General features: G+C 51.6%; 7 protein-coding genes across 9 annotated transcripts; 4 read left to right on the top strand and 3 right to left on the bottom strand.

Moving 5' to 3' along the window:
• The first annotated feature begins 1235 nt into the window (after positions 1-1235).
• Positions 1236-2450, top strand: H257_07927 (hypothetical protein). Its single transcript, XM_009833628.1, has one exon. The coding sequence runs from the start codon at positions 1283-1285 to the stop codon at positions 2396-2398; it is 1116 nt and encodes a 371-aa protein (XP_009831930.1). The 5' UTR covers positions 1236-1282; the 3' UTR covers positions 2399-2450.
• Positions 2451-3456: 1006 nt separating this feature from the next.
• Positions 3457-4562, top strand: H257_07926. Of its 2 annotated transcripts, XM_009833627.1 has the most exons (6): positions 3457-3635; positions 3685-3801; positions 3851-3940; positions 3991-4052; positions 4096-4297; positions 4368-4562. In XM_009833627.1, the coding sequence occupies exons 1-6, from the start codon at positions 3483-3485 to the stop codon at positions 4443-4445; spliced, it is 702 nt and encodes a 233-aa protein (XP_009831929.1). In that variant the 5' UTR covers positions 3457-3482; the 3' UTR covers positions 4446-4562. The 2 variants fall into 2 exon arrangements, with proteins under 2 accessions (XP_009831929.1, XP_009831928.1); XM_009833626.1 differs by having other exon boundaries at positions 3851-4052.
• A 1703-nt stretch (positions 4563-6265) lies between these two features.
• H257_07925 lies at positions 6266-7465 on the bottom strand. 2 transcript variants are annotated; one of them, XM_009833625.1, is made up of 3 exons: positions 7347-7465; positions 6873-7299; positions 6266-6587 (listed from the first exon to the last, which is right to left on the bottom strand). In XM_009833625.1, exons 1-3 carry the CDS (start codon positions 7347-7349, stop codon positions 6346-6348), a joined length of 672 nt encoding a protein of 223 aa, XP_009831927.1. In that variant the 5' UTR covers positions 7350-7465; the 3' UTR covers positions 6266-6345. The 2 variants fall into 2 exon arrangements, with proteins under 2 accessions (XP_009831927.1, XP_009831926.1); XM_009833624.1 differs by having other exon boundaries at positions 6873-7465.
• A 400-nt stretch (positions 7466-7865) lies between these two features.
• H257_07924 (hypothetical protein) lies at positions 7866-9800 on the bottom strand. The gene is made up of 2 exons (XM_009833623.1): positions 9504-9800; positions 7866-9443 (listed from the first exon to the last, which is right to left on the bottom strand). The coding sequence occupies exons 1-2, from the start codon at positions 9741-9743 to the stop codon at positions 8031-8033; spliced, it is 1653 nt and encodes a 550-aa protein (XP_009831925.1). The 5' UTR covers positions 9744-9800; the 3' UTR covers positions 7866-8030.
• Positions 9801-10423: 623 nt separating this feature from the next.
• Positions 10424-11306, top strand: H257_07923 (hypothetical protein). The gene has a single exon (XM_009833622.1). The coding sequence runs from the start codon at positions 10448-10450 to the stop codon at positions 11249-11251; it is 804 nt and encodes a 267-aa protein (XP_009831924.1). The 5' UTR covers positions 10424-10447; the 3' UTR covers positions 11252-11306.
• Positions 11307-12012: 706 nt separating this feature from the next.
• Positions 12013-12854, top strand: H257_07922 (hypothetical protein). Its single transcript, XM_009833621.1, has one exon. The coding sequence runs from the start codon at positions 12041-12043 to the stop codon at positions 12839-12841; it is 801 nt and encodes a 266-aa protein (XP_009831923.1). The 5' UTR covers positions 12013-12040; the 3' UTR covers positions 12842-12854.
• A 560-nt stretch (positions 12855-13414) lies between these two features.
• On the bottom strand, positions 13415-17246 carry H257_07921 (pyruvate carboxylase). Its single transcript, XM_009833620.1, has 2 exons — positions 15546-17246; positions 13415-15431 (listed from the first exon to the last, which is right to left on the bottom strand). Exons 1-2 carry the CDS (start codon positions 17205-17207, stop codon positions 13539-13541), a joined length of 3555 nt encoding a protein of 1184 aa, XP_009831922.1. The 5' UTR covers positions 17208-17246; the 3' UTR covers positions 13415-13538.
• Positions 17247-17739: the final 493 nt, after the last annotated feature.

Raw genomic sequence — 17739 nt, 5'->3', positions numbered from 1 at the left:
AGGGACGCCTGAGTTGAAGCAGGGATGATTCATCCCTGCTTTTGAGTGTCCGTTCCTGCTTTTGCACGTTTTCGATAGAAATTAAGAAATATTTTTGATATATTTTCAGAATCCTCGAAAATAGTTCGGATAACATCCCTGCCTTAAAGCGTGGATGGTTTTTCACAGACCAGCCCCCAAAGTAGTTGTGGAATTAATTCCCCTGCTGCAGGTCCAAAACAACCTGTTGTATTTGAGGTTCTAAGAGCATCCCCAGGATAAAATCAAGTGGCTCGGAACTGTTTTCAGCTTATCGATACTTCCACCCTTTTAATTCATTTTCCATCAACCCTAATACCAATTTCAACATGATTTTAAGTTCTACGAACTGCATTAAGTCTCCTCTTTAAGAAACACTATTATAATAGCAATTTCGAGTAAAGTAACCCCTCCATCGAAGGGTAGGCAGGCATAAGTAGTTTTCCTCCATGAATTCGATTCTGCCATTAAAATACCTTGATTCACTTTATTTTTCGAGTAATGGTCGAAATACCTTTCAAATGTCGCATGAAAAACTCGCATAACAGTATAGATTGTAATCTTGAGTTGTAACGGTTACACAATTATTTAAAATGGTCAAATCCAATACAGAACGTAAGTTTAAAATAATGCTTCATTAAAATGAAACCTGTAAGAACATATTAATATTTTTAATAAATATAAAGGGTCGTGGATGGTCTCGACCACTGTAAAGTTCAAAGTTGTCGACATGATATAGACTTGCCATGATGATCACCTTGAATTGGACCCAAACAAACCAGCTTGGTTAATTTCCATCCAATCATAGCTTTTGTGCCAGATTTTTCCAGTAATCAAATGATTCGAGCCTTGTTTACTCCTGTCCATTTCAATAACGGAAATAGAACTGCCAAAATAGTGACCTCACAAATATAATATATAAATACCCCTCGGCGCAGTTCCGTGATACTTTTTGGGACTGAATTTCATATATTTTTTCTTAGAGCATCCCCACAGTTATCTGACAAACATTGCATCTGATTGGCTGAAAATTTTAGAGTGATTGTTTCTACCAATCATGCATCGTTGTCACGGAACTGCGCCCATACCTATAAATTGTAAGCTAATAAAATACAAAAAATTATGTTTTATTCATATTGCTCGTCGATACTGAAGCTAACGTCATTAGTTGTTTTTTTACAGTTTTATTGTGTTGGAACAGAGTAACATATTGTTATATTCGACACCAATCAATTGCTTACAAACAGTACTGTAATCCCACATCATGCCGCCCAAGAAGGTCCGCAAGGTTGAAGAAGGTGCGTCTGCTACTACCGCAGACGAGACGGCAAGCGTCCCACCGCCTGCACCGACAACGGACACGACAACGGCGCTTCTGAAGTGTGATGTATGCGGAGACAGCTCGTTCCCATCGCGCAACAAACTGTTTCGGCATCTCAAGGATTGCGCCGTGAACCTTGCGTTCCACACAGTGAACACGGCGCTCGTAGAAACCCCGACGGACGTCACCAATGTCTACTACTACGTGACGGGTGGCCGTCTGAGAGGACGCACGTTGGGGTCCGTGGAACGGTACTCCCTCCATCGCAAGTGCTGGGAAGCGGCGCCGTCCATGCAGGAAAACCGCGGCAGTCATGGCGCCGTGGGTGTCGGGAATCAACTGTATATCTTAGGCGGGGGTGGATTTCGTTCCAACCTAGCTACGTGCGAAAGGCTGGACATCACGAACGACAAGTGGACTGCGATTGCACCCATGACGACATACCGACATGCGCTGGCCGTCGTGCACGTGCCCGAGCTCAAGAGCATCTACTGCATCGGTGGATGGGTGAACGGATCCAAGTGTTCGCCTGTCCTGGAAAAGTACGATGTCGACAACAACTCATGGACGACGTGCACCCCCATGGACGTGCCTCGCCGCCTCCTTGGCGCCACCGCCTTTGAATCCAAGCTGTACGTGTTTGGCGGGAACGCCGACGATCACGAGGACAAGGACAAGAAATGGTACACGGATGCTGTCGAGTCGTACAACGCATCGACTAACGCGTGGACGAGACTGGCGCCGCTCCCGACGCCAGGTCCTTGCAGTGCCGTCACGGTGGGCGCGTTCATCTTCGTGTTTCTCCACGGCAAGTCCGTCCTTCGGTATGACCCCGCCGCAGACACATTCACGACGTTGGCGCCCCTGCCGCTCGCGGAATGGTTCTGCTTTGACGCGAAAGCACTGGGACACACGGTGTACGTGAACGGAGGGATCACCAAGGGCGTGTGGTCCAAGGCGTTCTACCTCTATGACACCCTCGCGAACACGTGGACGGAACTGCCGTCCATGCAGACTGCCCGCCGCCGATGTGCCGCCGCGCTAGTGCATGCCGCCTGAGAATGGAATGTACTTCAATTAGGCAATTATGTCTATCCTACAGTAATAGAAATATTTTAGAAAAAATTTACTCCCAAGTTCCGGCAACTGTACTACTCGTACTTCCACACTGTACTTCTGTAGTACTGTTACTACACCATTTTGCCTTTAATTCCAGCTTATTTTCAATATATTTCCATCCATTCCTTAATGAGTTCGTCATGGCTGCACGGAGCAGCATTTGGGTGAATTTTGTCGGAGGTTGGGTCAAATATAATGGCCAAATTTCAATTCGGCGTGAAATATAATGGAGGTTGGGTGAATTATATTGGCGATTCGGTGAAATATATCGGAGGTTGGTGGAAATACATTGAAAATAAAGCTGGAATTAAACGCAAAATGGTGCAGTAGTAGTACAGTACAGTATGGCAGTGTAAGGTAAATATATGTACATTCCCGGAAGTACATACTACGTAGTATGTATTAACGTTACCTGTACAAGTGTACTTACTGAACCTATGTTTTGCCAATTGCAAGGCAGTGTCAGATGGGATACTTATGGGCAAATGGATTAGATTCCTATTGGTCAGAAGAGTTTCTGTATGTTTTTTCACGAATTATATATTGGTTTCTTCACAGTACTATCAAATAATATAATAGATTTTTGTGATATCTATTGAAATATATACAAATGATGTTTCTGCTGTGGTAATTTTACACAAAGTCGATCGGGACGTCCATTTCTTAGGAACGAACAAACTGCTTAGTAGTACATACTTCGAAGTACTAAATTTAGTAGCCTACAAGCACCACTACAGTACTCATACAAACCAAATAGTTCGAGGACAGGATATTCGGAAAGTACTGTATACCGAATTTCTTTATAAAAAGTAATACTAGTAGTAACTATAGTATCAGCAATTTCGACAATAATACTGTAGTAAAAGGCCTCCTAGTATTGCCTTATTTAAGGAGATTCGTCGCAGAAGGTGATTATATACAAATTTCAAGATAACATGAGTATACGTATCAATATGGTATCAACCAATCAGCGACGCCGAGGCATTGCTACCTCATCATTTTTGCCGGCTTTCCCTCGCTCGTCATGTCGATCATCAACGCGACTGCGCGAGAAGCGAACAACTGCAAGCTCATCAGCGGCACCTTCGAGACGCTGGTCCAGATCGGCCTTGGCATCATCGCCCTCTCCGTGCTCGTGCTGAAGCGCACGTATGAAAAGCCGCAGCGTCCGTTCCAGGTACTTTGATCCTCCACACAAGTCGCATGCGCCTCATCGGTGTGTGAAGGTGTGGGCGTACGACGCATCCAAGCAGGCAATCGGTGCTGGTGTTGCGCATGCGGCCAACCTCTTCATCGCGATCTTGTTGGTCAAGCTTGCGGGCTCCGAAGACGCCCAGGACGAGGTACTTTCCACCCTCCAAGCTTGTGGTTGCTTATCGGTCATCGGTATAGTGCTCATTCTACTTTATCAACTTCACGTTGGACACAAGTTTGGGGGTTCTTTTGAACTGGCTGCTGCTGCGCACGACCGTGGCGGCTGCGGTACGTATTTCGCCGTCGTTCTGCCGTATCCATCCACGGGTCTCATGTAGCTCCACTTCAACTGGACGTGGCTCCAAGTGCCCGGGTTCTACGGCAACCCCATTCAAGCCAAGTACATATCCCATCCATCCATCCATCTTATATCCGTCTGTTAGGGTCTGGCTCACGCAACTGCTGTCGTGGATTGCCATCGTGTTGACGGCCAAGCTCGTCATCGCGCGCGCCATCTACGCGTTTTCGTCGCCGTTGAATGCATTTGGCAACTGGTTGTTCGAACCTCTGTCCAACTACCCCAAGCTCGAACTGCTCTTTGTCATGGTCGCGTGCCCGTGCCTCATGAACGCGCTACAATTCTGGGTACGGCGCTGTAGTTTTCCCAGTGCTGCGACTAGTTAGTACGTCTACTCACCCACGTCATAACTTGTAGGTCACAGATAACTTTCTCAAGAAGCCAGCTGCTCAAGATGCACGCCTCATCGTCGACGAAAAGACGCCATTGGTGTAGTAATCACTCGAAAATAGTGTTTTCTCGAGTACTACCATATTTGTCGTTGATCTGCACGATGAAATACAAAACGCGAATAGAATTCTATAATTCAATACAATCTTGAATCAATTATACAATTCGAATATTTAAATAAATTGTTCACATTTAATTCCAGGTACGACAACGACGGTAGTCGTTTAGAATATGGACTCGTATAGTATTACTATTGGCTGTTTTCAAGTAGTATTAATAGTAGTCGACCTAGCGACTTCCTTTGAAAAAGTCACCCAAACCGATAAAGCTCGTGGTGGAAGTGGCCTTGTGGCCTGATTGGCTAGCTTTGCTAACTAACGCGAATAGAGCCTTGCCACGTGCAACTACGAAGTATTTCTCTGTCAATCATATTGCCAATTTGAGGTGGTTGATGCAACCGCCAACAAATCAACCAAATACGTATGATTGGCCAACAAGAATGAAGTTTGCAATATGATTGGCTATAAGAAGCAATGTGACCGAATGTATTCACGTTCGGTGAGTTTGTTATATAACTACTGTATCGCATGTGAAGTTAGTTGTACAGAGGTCAGTTCAGAGCCTTGTCGTCAACGAGCCAATGCCTGACGATGCTGACTTGGCAGCGATATCGTCAGGAATCCAACTCGTCCTGGAATATCACACTCATGGCGATGTGTGTGTACTCACACACACATCGGAGACCCGCTGGACAGAGTTGTTCTGAAGGCTATTGGCCATGACGTGTGGGAGTGTCAGTCGTGTATGTCGTCCCTTGAGTGCAGACATGTAACTGCATAGACCGAGGCGTAAGCTTATGGGTCATTGGATGTAGATGATGTCGTAAAGTACGAACACGATTGGTGTACACCAAATACAATTGTGCAAAGTGAGGAGCTCGTGGTGAAAAACATCGTTCCAGTGGCTACGTCCACAAAATCAGCATTGACAAGTTCAATAGAGGTTTTCAATGCCTCAACCAGCCCGGCCATGCAATTGTGTTGCCCATCACCACAACGTTGCCCTGCAAGTGTGGTGCATTCTTCGAGGCGCGATCAAGCGTTTACTATTTGATTAGGAGGCTAAGTGTTCCCCCTGGCTTTTGCACCATCCCACTAAGATCACTTTGTTGTACTGACTGTGAGTATGTCGCCTGAATCAACATCATGTAGAGAAAGACAACTTCGAACTTGCCAAATTCGTCGTAACTATTTCAACAACAAGCGTGTTCATCCGGGTAAGATGCCTCATGCCAGATAGAGAGCTGTGTATGCACAGACTATGCTGCATAGGCTGAGCTAGTAATGGGCTATCTTGTACTACGTAGTAGTACGAGTAGTATTGCTGTACAGGAGGTATTACAAGGCTCGAGTAAAGCGTCATCAAAGTTTCGATATCTCCCGAGGGGCTGGTCTGCTAAAATATGTGAAATCGCGCTATAATGTAAATTCGGTACAAATTTCCAGATCGAATCACGCCGCCGAATCAAATCACGAATCGACGCTATTGGCTAATCCAATTTTGAGTGGATTTGATTGGCTCTTACAGAAAGGACAAGTATAGTCAGCCAATCAGAACGTGATTCAATATTGATTAGACCAACCACGCGAATATTGGAAGTTTAGAGCGAATTCACACTATATTTGGAAGCAAAGATAACTACAAACAAAGTTGATCAACTTGGATGTTATTTTTGAGATAACGTTAAGTGATATTTCATGCTCCATTCCTAATTCCTGCCAGCACACTACTAGTAGCGCATCGGCGTGTTCAAGTGTCACGCATGAGTCAACCATCAAATATTGGAGGGTAGATTGGTACGTTAACGAGTACTATTAATAGGTACTAAGTATTAATATACTAACTACACAGTAAGAATCACACGTATCGTGTTAAATTGGGGTAATTATTGGCCAGGAGGAGGTCGCATCATGGGCGGTCCGCCTGGAGGCGGGGGCGGCGGCATGCCCAGGCCAGGCGGGGGTCGCATACCCGGAGGTAGCATGCCAGGCGGCAGCATACCAGGCGGCAACATGCCCGGAGGAAACATGCCTGGCGGCGGCGGGCCACGTGGGGGAAGCATGCCGGGAGGAGGTCCTCGCGGAGGGATGCCGCGGCCGTACGACTGTGCCGGCGCTTGAGCCGCAACTAAAGAAGAGAGTGAGATGCATTAAACGACGGAGCAGCGGCACTCGCGTCGACGACTTTGGACAACAATGGGACGACGACGCCTAGCCTTCCATCATACTAAGATCAATCGTAGTAAGTTTTTTCGGTAGTAAAGGTGAGCGTCAACCAAGCGCATGTCGTGCTTGTCTGTTATCTGTTCCTTGCAATCATGTGGAAGGGCTGCGCATCGCCATGGTCCATTGTTGTTGTCGTAGGTACATTGAGGCGAGTGCTGCAGAGATATGGACATGACATGAGACATACCTTGACCCGGTTGCAGCATGCCAGCAGGACCACCGACGCCTCGCATCGGCGCAGCCAAGCCCATGGGGATCCCGATCGGTGCGGCAGGCAATCCACGACCCGCCGCTCGACCAAACCCAGGACCCATGTTGCCCAAGCCTTCTACTTCGTGCGCCGGAGGCGGCGACTCGACCGTGAGTGACACGACGTTTTCGCCACGCAGCAACACCAGCCCCAGCATGCGTTTCTGCACGCGCTCTTCCTTCACGGACGCCGCAGCGCCCTTGAGTTTGTTCTTGAGCGTTCGAAACTCTTCGCAGTCCCCCAGCACCAAGTTCATGTGTTTGTCAAAGGCCATGAAGGTACCGACCAGCGTTCGGCCGTCCGCCAGGGTTACCTTCATGCGGTAGTTGATGTAGTTGAGCATCTTACTGCTCTTGTTCATCACCTACACACACACTCGTAAGCTCTTCTTCCATCCCGCAACGTCCGTACCATGGTGCCGTCGGTGGTAGCTCCAAGAGAGAGGCTTCGATTTGTTGGTGAGAATTGATACCGAAGGGTTTGTACGGCGGGGGAGAGTTCCGATAGGATTGGCTGAAATTGGATTTGAAATACATGAACTTTTCCAATTTGATTGGCTGATTCAAATTACGACCTGATTGGACGAATACCATCCAATATGACTGACAACTACATGTATGAACCATGCCAAGTCGCTTGCATCGAAATGCTCACTGAACCACATCGCTATCCGAGTTAAGCTGTTCGTACTGGTAGACGTAACCTCATGCCTGAACACGAACGAGGTTTGCATTGGCGCTCGAGACGCGAGAGACTTGCAAACGTTCTTGTCATCGGATATGGCTGCGCGGGGAAGCGCTACTGTATACTTACAGGACGTGGCTGTATTCAGTAATGCCCGTTGAAAGTCGACAGTGCCAATCTGTACGATACGCCTGTGCACACAAACCCAGTCTATCCGCTCAACTCCGCGCACGTTGGGAACGACGACGACGTTCCAATAGTAGTTGCATGTATACCATGCACGCAACAGATTGTTATCGTCACCTAGTATTCAACTCTGTCACAGCTTTACCAGCAATGTAGTTCTATCAGACTTGTACCCATCCACACACACACAACACACTGGTGCCATCATGCTACGACTTGTTCAATCTACTCGGACACAAACGTCGCTCCTGCAAACTCAATCACGCGGCTGTGATTGGTCGAGGACCACTCCACGGGAGCGTCTGCCAGGAACGTCCGCGCCGCCCACGTGTACACGCCTTTGGTTTCTGTGGCCAGGAGGCGTCCAGCGTATTGGCCGTACTGCATCGTGAGCTTCTCGTCTTGCCACGTCACAGTCACACGACCGTAGAACGGAGCTACATAAGTTCCAACGACATCTCTTACACCGTCGAGACTTGTTGGCTGGTTGCCAACGTCCTTTTCCATCGGTACCCCTTGGAACACATGCACGTCGCAGACGGGGGTCGGCGGCACTGACGCTCGCCTCGCATGCACGATGTCCAGCGCCCGCTGCAGCCGGGCATCCAGCCCTTCCACCGGCTCGTTCATGAACAACCCCAGGACATACGCAGCGACGCGGTCCACCGCTGTTCCCGCCGCCGCGTCGCCCCCCATTCGCTGGGCGTTGGCCACGACCACGACCCCCAATTCCCGTTGGGGCACCCATCCGTTGCGCGTCTTGAACGTGATCGTGTCGCCGCCCTTGTCAAAGTACCTGTGGCCAAACATCGCGGGGCCGACCAAATCGAAGCCGTAGCCGACGCCCCACACGTTTCCGGACCGCGCCCGCACGTCGTCGTACATGTACACGGGCGATCCGGGGCCTCCTAGGGACGTGGAGATGCTGTGCCCCGTGAGCATATCGGCCACGACGCGACTGTTGGACGAAAAGATCCCTCGACCTTTTCTCAGCAGAAAAGCCGAAAACTTGGAAATGTCAGCGATGGATGTGATGATCGAGCCCGCGGCAATGTACGAGTTGTCGGTCGTCATGTAAATGCTCGAGTCGTTGACCAAATTGAACGGCCCTGCGACATGGTGTTTGCAAAAGAGATGGCCACTTGACAGCTGGGCGAGCTGATGGGTCGGGAGGCTCGCGACTCGCCCCACGGTGCTCGTCATGCCCAACGGCTGCCAGATCGTCTGGTTCAGATACGCTTCCCACGTTTGGTTGGTCGCTGCTTCCAGGACTTGGCCCAGAATGGCGTAGTTGACGTTCGAATAAGCATACCCGGGGCGGAGGCGGCGGGAGGTGGGCAGGTCCGCTAGGCGTTGGACCATTTCCCGCTCGGTTTCGAACACGCCAATCATGAACGGGACGTCCCCTTCGTGGTCACCAAACACAGAGTTCATAGCGAGCAAGTCGGCCAGCGTTGTGTGCTGTTCTGCGTACTTGTCGTACAGCTTGAACCAGGGCAAGTGCGTCTTGACCGTGTCCGTCCAGTTCATCCGGCCTTCGTCCACCAACTTGGCTATGCCCATGGCAATGAATGTCTTGGAGAACGACCCAATCTGAAACATCGTGTCTGACGTCACGGGCGCGTTGGGGTTTCCAAACTAGATGTGTGACATCGTCCCATATTAGCTAAACGTTTGAACGGAGCGAAATCAAAGTACCTCCTTCGTGCCAAACCCATAAGAAAGCACCGTCTCATTCTCGTACACGACCGACAGCCCCATGCCAGGAATGGGATACAATGCCATTTGGCTCTGCACAAACGCAATGGCCAGTCGAGCGTTGTCCGCCACACTTCGTCCAGTGGGGTGAGGTGGGGAGCTAGCGGCCACGGCCTGGCTCGTGAACAGCCATACACTCAACATGGCGAGCGCCAACGCGACCGACGACACTGGCTGCATGTTCGTCGACGGACTTGATTGACAAATTAACAGTGTACTCCGGAGTAAATGACTTGGACCACGCACAACAACGTGGTCATGACACATTCATTCCCTTCAACGGTACATGCATTCCCGTCGACGTCGGAATGAATGTGACGACACGTGACCGGTGTGATAATATTTGACGAGTTACAAGGCGGTAATAATACTTCTCTACTGTAGCTTGACGCTACCGCGTTTGGACGTGTGCTTTGTATAGGTGTAAGAAGATTGAAAATGCTATGTACTACTAGTATTTACTACTCCAAGTTTGCAATTTGGTAAGTACACGAGCTTACAACCGAGTACTATGGAGCATCGCTTGGGCATTCCCGTCCACAAAAAGCATTGCGCTATGACGTTGTCAGGACGTAAGATGAGGTAGGGGTAGTATGGTGCTCGTTGTAAGCACGGACCACCCCCAAGAGTAACCCGTTGGCAGGCGGCATCAACGTGTGGCCGTGGGTGTTAAGCGAGGAAAGATCTCCCCATACAGTACTGTACTACTACTTACTACTATTATGTAGTACTCTTGTTTTTTCTTATTGCACTCTTCCCATACTGAATTCAAGCTTATCGCCCTAATAATATAAATTGTGCCATGATATGAGAGTTTGTATGCTATGGATTGCGGTCGTGATGAAGATATATATTTTCGGTGACACTCGAAGAGGTCAATCACGATGCGAGTGATCAAGGCGTACTTTGGGCAGGTCCGGCAAGGCCATCGCATTCGAAAGGCGACAAGTGTCATGCAGAAGCGGAAGAAGGACAGCGTAACGAAGGTCGTGAACGACTTTGAGGCGCTGTCAATCTCAGACAAAGAAGTGGTGATCACGAGGGTGTTGGCAAACCACAAGAAGGACTTCAACCTGGAAAAACACTTTGCAGATGCCGACGTGAACCAAGACGGCAAGCTGACGGCGGTGGAGTTTCATTCGTACATCACATCCCAATTCTTGCCCAAGACCCTGTCGAGTTCGATCGGGCATAGTTCCATGGAACCGCCAACGGCGCACCAGCTCCGCCTCGTCATGCTCGCATCCGGCATTCCGTTCATTGGATTTGGTGTCGTGGACAACCTCATCATGCTCACAGCCGGCGACTTCCTCGAAACGAACATCCGCCTCATGTTCCCCATCTCCCTCGTCGCGGCGGTCGGCCTTGGAAACTGCGTCGCCGACGTTGCAGGGCTCAGTCTCGGCGGGGTCATCGAATCCTTCGCTCGTAAACTAGGCATCCAGGACCCCCAGCTGTCGTCCACGCAGGCGCGCATGCCGCATGTCCGCGCGGTGAGTTACTTTTCGCAGGCGATCGGCATCTCGTTTGGATGCCTCGTGGGCATGTTTCCGCTCTTATTTATGGATTTTGACGACGAAGATGAAGACGAGGTGAAGCAGGCCGTGAAGAAGCGGTACCGAGTGCGGATGTCTGCCTCACCCGAACACCACGAGGACCATAATGCAGTCAAATTGGCCATTGAGTAGTAGGTACTTGAGTACAGTAGTACCTAACCTAATAAAGTACAGTTGTACTACAGTACAGTACGTGGTACTTGCTTCAAAGTACAAAGGTACTTCAAGTACTTTGGTATAGTACATATACTCAAACGTATGAGTACTTCCAGAACTGTTGTTGAGTACTTGGTCGTTGATACTTCGAGGTAACTAACTACTAAGAAGTACTTCGAAGTAGTACTATTCACTAGTTATGGAGTAGAGATCTACCTACACTGATGACTTGGCGTTCACCACACCACAGTAACTTGAATCAGTGGTTCTACTTGATATACTGTAGCTACAAAGGACAACGATGGAAGTGGTAACCTTTGGCCAACCATTATACTGTATGTATAACTAAAGACAACCTTGGTTTGTAAAGCAACCATAATGACAAGGACGTGGCGAGGACGAAAGTGAGAGATGCGGTGCCCTTTCGGGGGTCACGGTTTCGCCGTCTTGGACCTGATCTACCGAGAGGCGCCGATTACTGCCGTACGTACTACCTACCAACGGGCTACGAGGCCGTTGATTTTCGAACGTTGGCGGTCTCCGCCACTGCCAAACCTGCATTTCCCGCAGCTCCGTCGAAACGGTCGACCTGTTGAAACCGCCGGGCGCTGATTGGCCATGTACACGGAAATGGACCAATCAGAGACCACGCTGCCAGTTGCCCAGTGAAACCACCTCGGCAACCCAAACAAATACCCTCGTCCACAAGACGGCGACCATGGGCATTGTTACTAGACCCCGTGACAGTTCCCGATTTCAGACGTCATGTCCACTGCCTCCGCGCCTTCGTCGCCGACTTCCAACCACGATCTCATGTGCACGAAGAAGCGCAAGGTGGGCGTGCCCAAGTTCCTTCGGTACCTGTATCAGATCCTCGACAAGGAGGACCACACAGTCATCGCGTGGGCCAACGGCGGATCGTCTATTCAAATCCTGGACACGGACCGCATGGCTCAGTACATCTTGCCAAAGTACTTTAAGCACTCCAAGTACGCGAGCTTCCAGCGCCAGCTCAACTACTTTGGGTTTCGCAAATGGACCAAGTCGCAGACCAACATTTGCACGTTTTCCCATCCCGACTTTCGTCAGAACCGACCAGACCGGTTGTACCTGATCAAGCGCAAGAACAGCCCCGAAAGTTCGAGGAAGAAGGTGCCGTCCCAGAAATCCACCAACTCACACAACAACATGCACTTCCGCCAACCCCACCACACCCTCATGCACCTCAACTCGATGCCCGACTTCCTAGCCGCGTCATCCACGCCTACGTCGTACCATCGCATGTTCCCGGCGGACTTGAAAGAGTTCAAGCAACAGCCGTCGTATGTCATGGGCGACATCGAGAACCTCCACATTCAAACGGATGGCCCGAGCTTCAACCTCCTTGACATGAGCTCGATCTTTGCGCCCACGCCGCTGCCCCTCCCCCCGACCACCCTCCTCCCAGACAACAAGGAAGATGACCCGGCCAACCACTTTGACTTTGACATGAACTGCGCCTGGCTAGACAACTTTAACCCCGCCGAGTCTGTCACAAACGCGTTTGGCCAACCCGAGTATGCTTAAACGTGGATATCAATATATATATATATACTATACATACTTCGAAGTACTACGTAGTATATTACAGTTAGATGGCCCCCACGCCATTTGACAGCATTATTTATTCCCCTAGGACTTGCTTGACACTATATCTCTACTAGTGACGTTACACGAGGTTTTTGTACGCACAACAGGACTGGTCGCAATTGCTAACTGTATTCACAGTCCACAAGCTATATATACATGATGTAGTTAATACCTACAAAGCTCATGGCAAGAGATGGAATTCGGCACTACCTCTTGTATCATCATTCCATTCATACTATTACCTCATACTTCCTCTGTTCCAGGTTACTGCCGACATTTCAAAATTCGCATGTTCCAAGTTCCTGGCGACATTTGCATTTCATTGGCTGTAATTCTTCAATTTCTATCAATATCGAATATTTATGATATTTCATTGGCTTACAATTGCTTTAAGCGCTGATTATAAACCAATCTTTTGCGAAAATTCATGCAATTCCCAAAGTATCATTCGCCCAAATTGAGTGAGGGCTCGATTGTCTGTGTCAAATCAAAATACATGTCGGCAGTAACCTGGAACAGAGGAAGTATACAATATGCGATACAGTGCAATCCTGCTAACTAGTAGATATATCTGTACACAAACTTATCTGTACGTACGCACTATCCGACAATATGTTATCTACCATAGATTTATTTACAACTCCTTTTCGCCCGACTCGTCGATTTCGACCACCAGCTCGCCGGCCTTCAAGCTGTCGCCCACAACCACATGCAGCTCCTTGACCTTGCCAGACACGGGCGCCGCCACCACAGTTTCCATCTTCATGGCGCTGAGCACGCACAGCGGCTCGCCGGCTTTAACTTGTTGGCCGCGCTGGACCTTGACTTCGACAATCACGCCAGGCATGGGGGCGCCGACGGACCCGGGGACATTCGGGCTCGCCTTGAGCTTCTCGATCTTGCCCACGCTGGCGTTCTCGTCGGCCACCTTGATCACGCGCTGTCGGCCGTTGAGCTCAAAGATCACGTCGCGCGTGCCGTCCTTCTTGGAGATGCCGCCGACGGCCACGAGCCGCACAAACACTGTCTTGCCGTGCTCAATCTCGAGCTCAATCTCCTTGTCCACACTCAGACCCGTGAGAAACGTACGCGTGTCCAAAAAGTGCAGAGACCCGTACTTGTCCTTGAACTCCATAAAGTTCTTAAACACGGCGGGGTACATGGCGTGGGACAGCACGTCGAGCTCCGAGATGTTGTCGGACCCATACGCTTCGACGAGCTCGCGGTGTGCGGCGGTAAAGTCGTACGGCGCGAGCTCGGCGCCCGGCCGGCCTTCAAACACAGACTTGCCGTTGGGTAGGAGGCGCCCCTTGAGCACCTTGGACCGAAGCGCTTCGGGGAATCCGTGGTGCGGGATGCCCAGATACCCCTGGAAGTACTCGACCACAGACTTGGGGAAGCTCAGCGTCTCGGCTTGGGCTAGTACATCGTCCTCGGAGAGCTTGTTCTGGACTAAAAACTGCGCAAAATCGCCGACAACCTTGCTGGACGGGGTGACCTTGATGATATCCCCGAGCAGCTTGTTGGCGGTCGCGTATGCCTTCTTGATGGCTGGCCACTGCCCCGTCAGCCCCAGCTGGTTGGACTGGAACAGCAGATTTGTGTACTGTCCGCCTGGCATTTCGTGGTGGTACACGTCGGCGGACCCAGACTTTTGACCCGACTCGAACGGTGCGTACACACCGCGCATGGTTTCCCAGTAGTCGTTGATGTCGTTAATGTGCTCGGGGTTGATGCGCGTGTCGAGCTCCGTGTTTTTGAGCGCCGCCACGAGCGCGCCCATGGACGGCTGCGACGTCGTGCCCGACATGGCGTCCGTCGCGCAGTCGACCGCGTCCGCACCGGCGTACGCACACGCAAGCATGGAGCTCACGCCCGTACCCGCCGTGTCGTGGGTATGCACGTGGATGGGCAGGTCGGGGAACTCGGCGCGGATCGCGGACACAAGCAGCGTCGCCGCCTGGGGCTTGAGTAGCCCCGCCATGTCCTTAATGCACAGCACGTGGATGCCGAGGTCGACCAGTTGCCGCGTATAGTTGAGGTAATAGTCGAGGTTGTACGGACCGCGGTCAGGGTCGGACACGTCGCCCGTGTAGCACACCACCGCCTCGATGATCCCGCCGGACGCACCCACGGCGTCGATGCCCAGGCGCATGTTTTCCACGTAGTTGAGAGAGTCGAACACGCGGAACACGTCCATGCCGGTCTGCTGCGCCTTTTCGCAAAACTTGAACACGACGTTGTCGGGGTAGCTCGTGTACCCGACGGCGTTGGCCCCGCGCAGGAGCATCTGGAACGGAACGTCCGGCACGAGGGCGCGGAGGTTGGCGAGGCGCTCCCACGGGTCTTCACGGAGGAAGCGCATGCTCACGTCGAACGTGGCGCCGCCCCACATTTCGATCGAGTACGCGTCGCGAAGGGCGATCGCCGTCGCCGGCGCAATCGCTTCCAAATCCCGCGTGCGGACTCGCGTCGCCAGCAACGACTGGTGCGCGTCCCGCCACGTCGTGTCGGTCAAGAGCAACCCCTACGAATACATTCATTGTCAAAACCACAATCAAATAGTGTGACCCAATACAAGCAAAAAATAGTGTGACCAAGTCAAACAGTGTGCCCCAATCCATCCATCCATATATCGTACCTTGTGGTCGCGAACAGCTTTGGCAAACGCAGCCGGGCCTTCCGATGCGTAAATCTGACGCAGTGACTTGCCGACGCGGGGGGCCGACGGCGCCGAGAGCACGGGAACGAGGGGGTCCATGGCGCTGGGGGCGGGACCCGTGGCGCCCAAATCCTTCTCAGGGCCGTTCACGATGGTGTTACCAATGTATCGGAGCATCTTTTGGCCGCGGTTGGTCGACTTGGACGCGGCGACCAAGTGCGGATTGTCGGCAATGAACGATGTGTCGACGTGCCCGCGGACAAAGTCGGGGTGCGCGAGCACGTGCTGCAGGAAGCTCGTGTTGGTCGTGACCCCGCGCACGCGGAACTCGGAGAGCGCGCGCTTGAGTTTCCGCACGCAATCTTCGCGCTTGAGGGCGTGCGCGGTGACTTTGACCAGCAGCGAGTCGTAATGCGGCGTGATGTGCGCGCCGACAAAGCCGGGGCCGTCGTCCAGACGGATGCCCATGCCCCCAGCCGACCGAAACACTTCGATCACCCCCGAGTCGGGCTGAAAGTCGAGCGCGGGGTTCTCCGTCGTCACGCGGCACTGCATGGCGTGGCCGCGGACGCTGATTTTGTCCTGGACCAGCCCCAGACTCTCAAACGAGTCGCCGTTGGCAATGCGGATCTGGCTCTGAACCAAATCGATGCCCGTGATCTCTTCCGTGATCACGTGCTCGACTTGGATGCGCGGGTTCACCTCGATAAAGTAGTGACGTCCTTCCTTGTCCACGAGAAACTCGACCGTTCCCGCGTTCTTGTACTTGGCCGCGGACGTGAGACGCACGGCGTCGTTGATCATGGCGGCTTCGACTTCCTTGGAAAGGCCCACCGCCGGCGCCGTCTCCAGCACTTTCTGATGGCGGCGCTGGACCGAGCAGTCGCGATGGTACAAATGCACCACGTTGCCCTTGCCATCCCCCAAAATCTGCACTTCAATGTGCCGAGGCTTGTACACATACCGTTCAATGAACACGGTGCCGTCGCCGAAGGCCGCCAACGCCTCGGAACTCGCGCGCAAAAAGTTGGCTTCCAACTCTGCGGCGTTATGCACGACGCGCATGCCCTTGCCGCCACCGCCCATGCTTGCCTTGATGATCACTGGGTACCCCACGCCCGAGTCGATGAACTTGCGCGCTTGCTCCAACGACGACACTGGGCCATCTGTCCCAGGCACGACCGGAACGTTGTGCTTGATCGCGATCTCACGCGCCGCCGTCTTATCCCCAAACGTTGCCAAGTTCTCCGGCGTCGGCCCCACAAATGTAATGCCATTCGCCGCGCACTTTCTGGCAAAGTCGACGTTTTCCGACAAAAAGCCATACCCGGGATGGACCGCGTCGACGTGGTTGTCCTTGGCGATTTTCACAATGCTGTCAATGTCCAAGTACGCCGCGACAGGGCTCTTGCCCTTTCCCACCAAGAACGACTCGTCGGCCTTGTATCGATGTTGAGTGAACCGATCTTCGGCCGAAAAGATGCCGACGGTGCGGATGCCGAGTTCGTTCCCGGCACGCATGATGCGTGTGGCGATCTCCCCTCGGTTCGCCGCCATGAGCTTGCGGATGTGACTCATATCACGCGAGAGCATGCTGTGCTGCGCGGGCTTTGGCTTGATGTGCTGCAGGCGACGGTACATGGTGCTAGAGATGTCGTCGTCTGAGCTCCGCGCGTCAAGTCGAGAAGTGAAAGATTTTGGATACCTTTCCCAGGGAAACCTGTATAAACGGATGGATTTCTGGCGCCCTGTTACAGATTGAACCAATCAAACGCCGAGGATTCGAAAAACACTCTCGCATTGGTGGATTCGAGACGCAAGGATTGCACAATCCTCCGTCGACGTCCGTACAGGGAGCAGTCTTCGCCGGCGTCCAACACACGCAATCACGAGAAAGGGCAGAGGGCTTGATACTATTTGCTACAGCATGTTTCGTGTATGGGGCCGACGCGTCACCTTAAAGGGTGGAAACCAAGGTGGAAGTTCATACAATCCTACCACATCAAGCAGAACGCAGTAGGAAGGTAGGAAGGTGGTCTCACCACAAATGATCTGTTTTGATTGGTCGAAATCCATGGAATGAGCCAATCCAATTGCTTTCATCTGTGTGAGGCCGAAGCGTCACGTATCTTCAGGGTCGTGCGGAATATTATTATCCCACTTTTTATTGTTG

Source organism: Aphanomyces astaci (assembly GCF_000520075.1).
Source record: "Aphanomyces astaci strain APO3 unplaced genomic scaffold supercont1.17, whole genome shotgun sequence".
Lineage (NCBI taxonomy): Eukaryota > Oomycota > Saprolegniomycetes > Saprolegniales > Verrucalvaceae > Aphanomyces > Aphanomyces astaci.
Note: the sequence above shows the minus strand (reverse complement) of the source record. Positions and strands in the feature narration are given on the sequence as shown.

Excerpts from the sequence above, each read along its gene's own strand:
- H257_07927 (XM_009833628.1), top strand. The coding sequence starts at position 1,283 with ATGCCGCCCAAGAAGGTCCGCAAGGTTGAAGAAGGTGCGTCTGCTACT.
- H257_07926 (XM_009833627.1), top strand. The coding sequence starts at position 3,483 with ATGTCGATCATCAACGCGACTGCGCGAGAAGCGAACAACTGCAAGCTC. Across the intron at positions 3,802-3,850 it reads CCGAAGACGCCCAGGACGAG|TGCTCATTCTACTTTATCAA; the intron begins GTACTTTCCACC and ends TCATCGGTATAG. Across the intron at positions 4,053-4,095 it reads GGCAACCCCATTCAAGCCAA|GGTCTGGCTCACGCAACTGC; the intron begins GTACATATCCCA and ends TCCGTCTGTTAG.
- H257_07925 (XM_009833625.1), bottom strand. Across the intron at positions 6,588-6,872 it reads CATGCTGCAACCGGGTCAAG|TTGCGGCTCAAGCGCCGGCA; the intron begins GTATGTCTCATG and ends TCTCTTCTTTAG.
- H257_07924 (XM_009833623.1), bottom strand. The coding sequence starts at position 9,743 with ATGCAGCCAGTGTCGTCGGTCGCGTTGGCGCTCGCCATGTTGAGTGTA. Across the intron at positions 9,444-9,503 it reads ATGGGTTTGGCACGAAGGAG|TTTGGAAACCCCAACGCGCC; the intron begins GTACTTTGATTT and ends TCACACATCTAG.
- H257_07923 (XM_009833622.1), top strand. The coding sequence starts at position 10,448 with ATGCGAGTGATCAAGGCGTACTTTGGGCAGGTCCGGCAAGGCCATCGC.
- H257_07922 (XM_009833621.1), top strand. The coding sequence starts at position 12,041 with ATGTCCACTGCCTCCGCGCCTTCGTCGCCGACTTCCAACCACGATCTC.
- H257_07921 (XM_009833620.1), bottom strand. The coding sequence starts at position 17,207 with ATGTACCGTCGCCTGCAGCACATCAAGCCAAAGCCCGCGCAGCACAGC. Across the intron at positions 15,432-15,545 it reads AAGCTGTTCGCGACCACAAG|GGGTTGCTCTTGACCGACAC; the intron begins GTACGATATATG and ends ATGTATTCGTAG.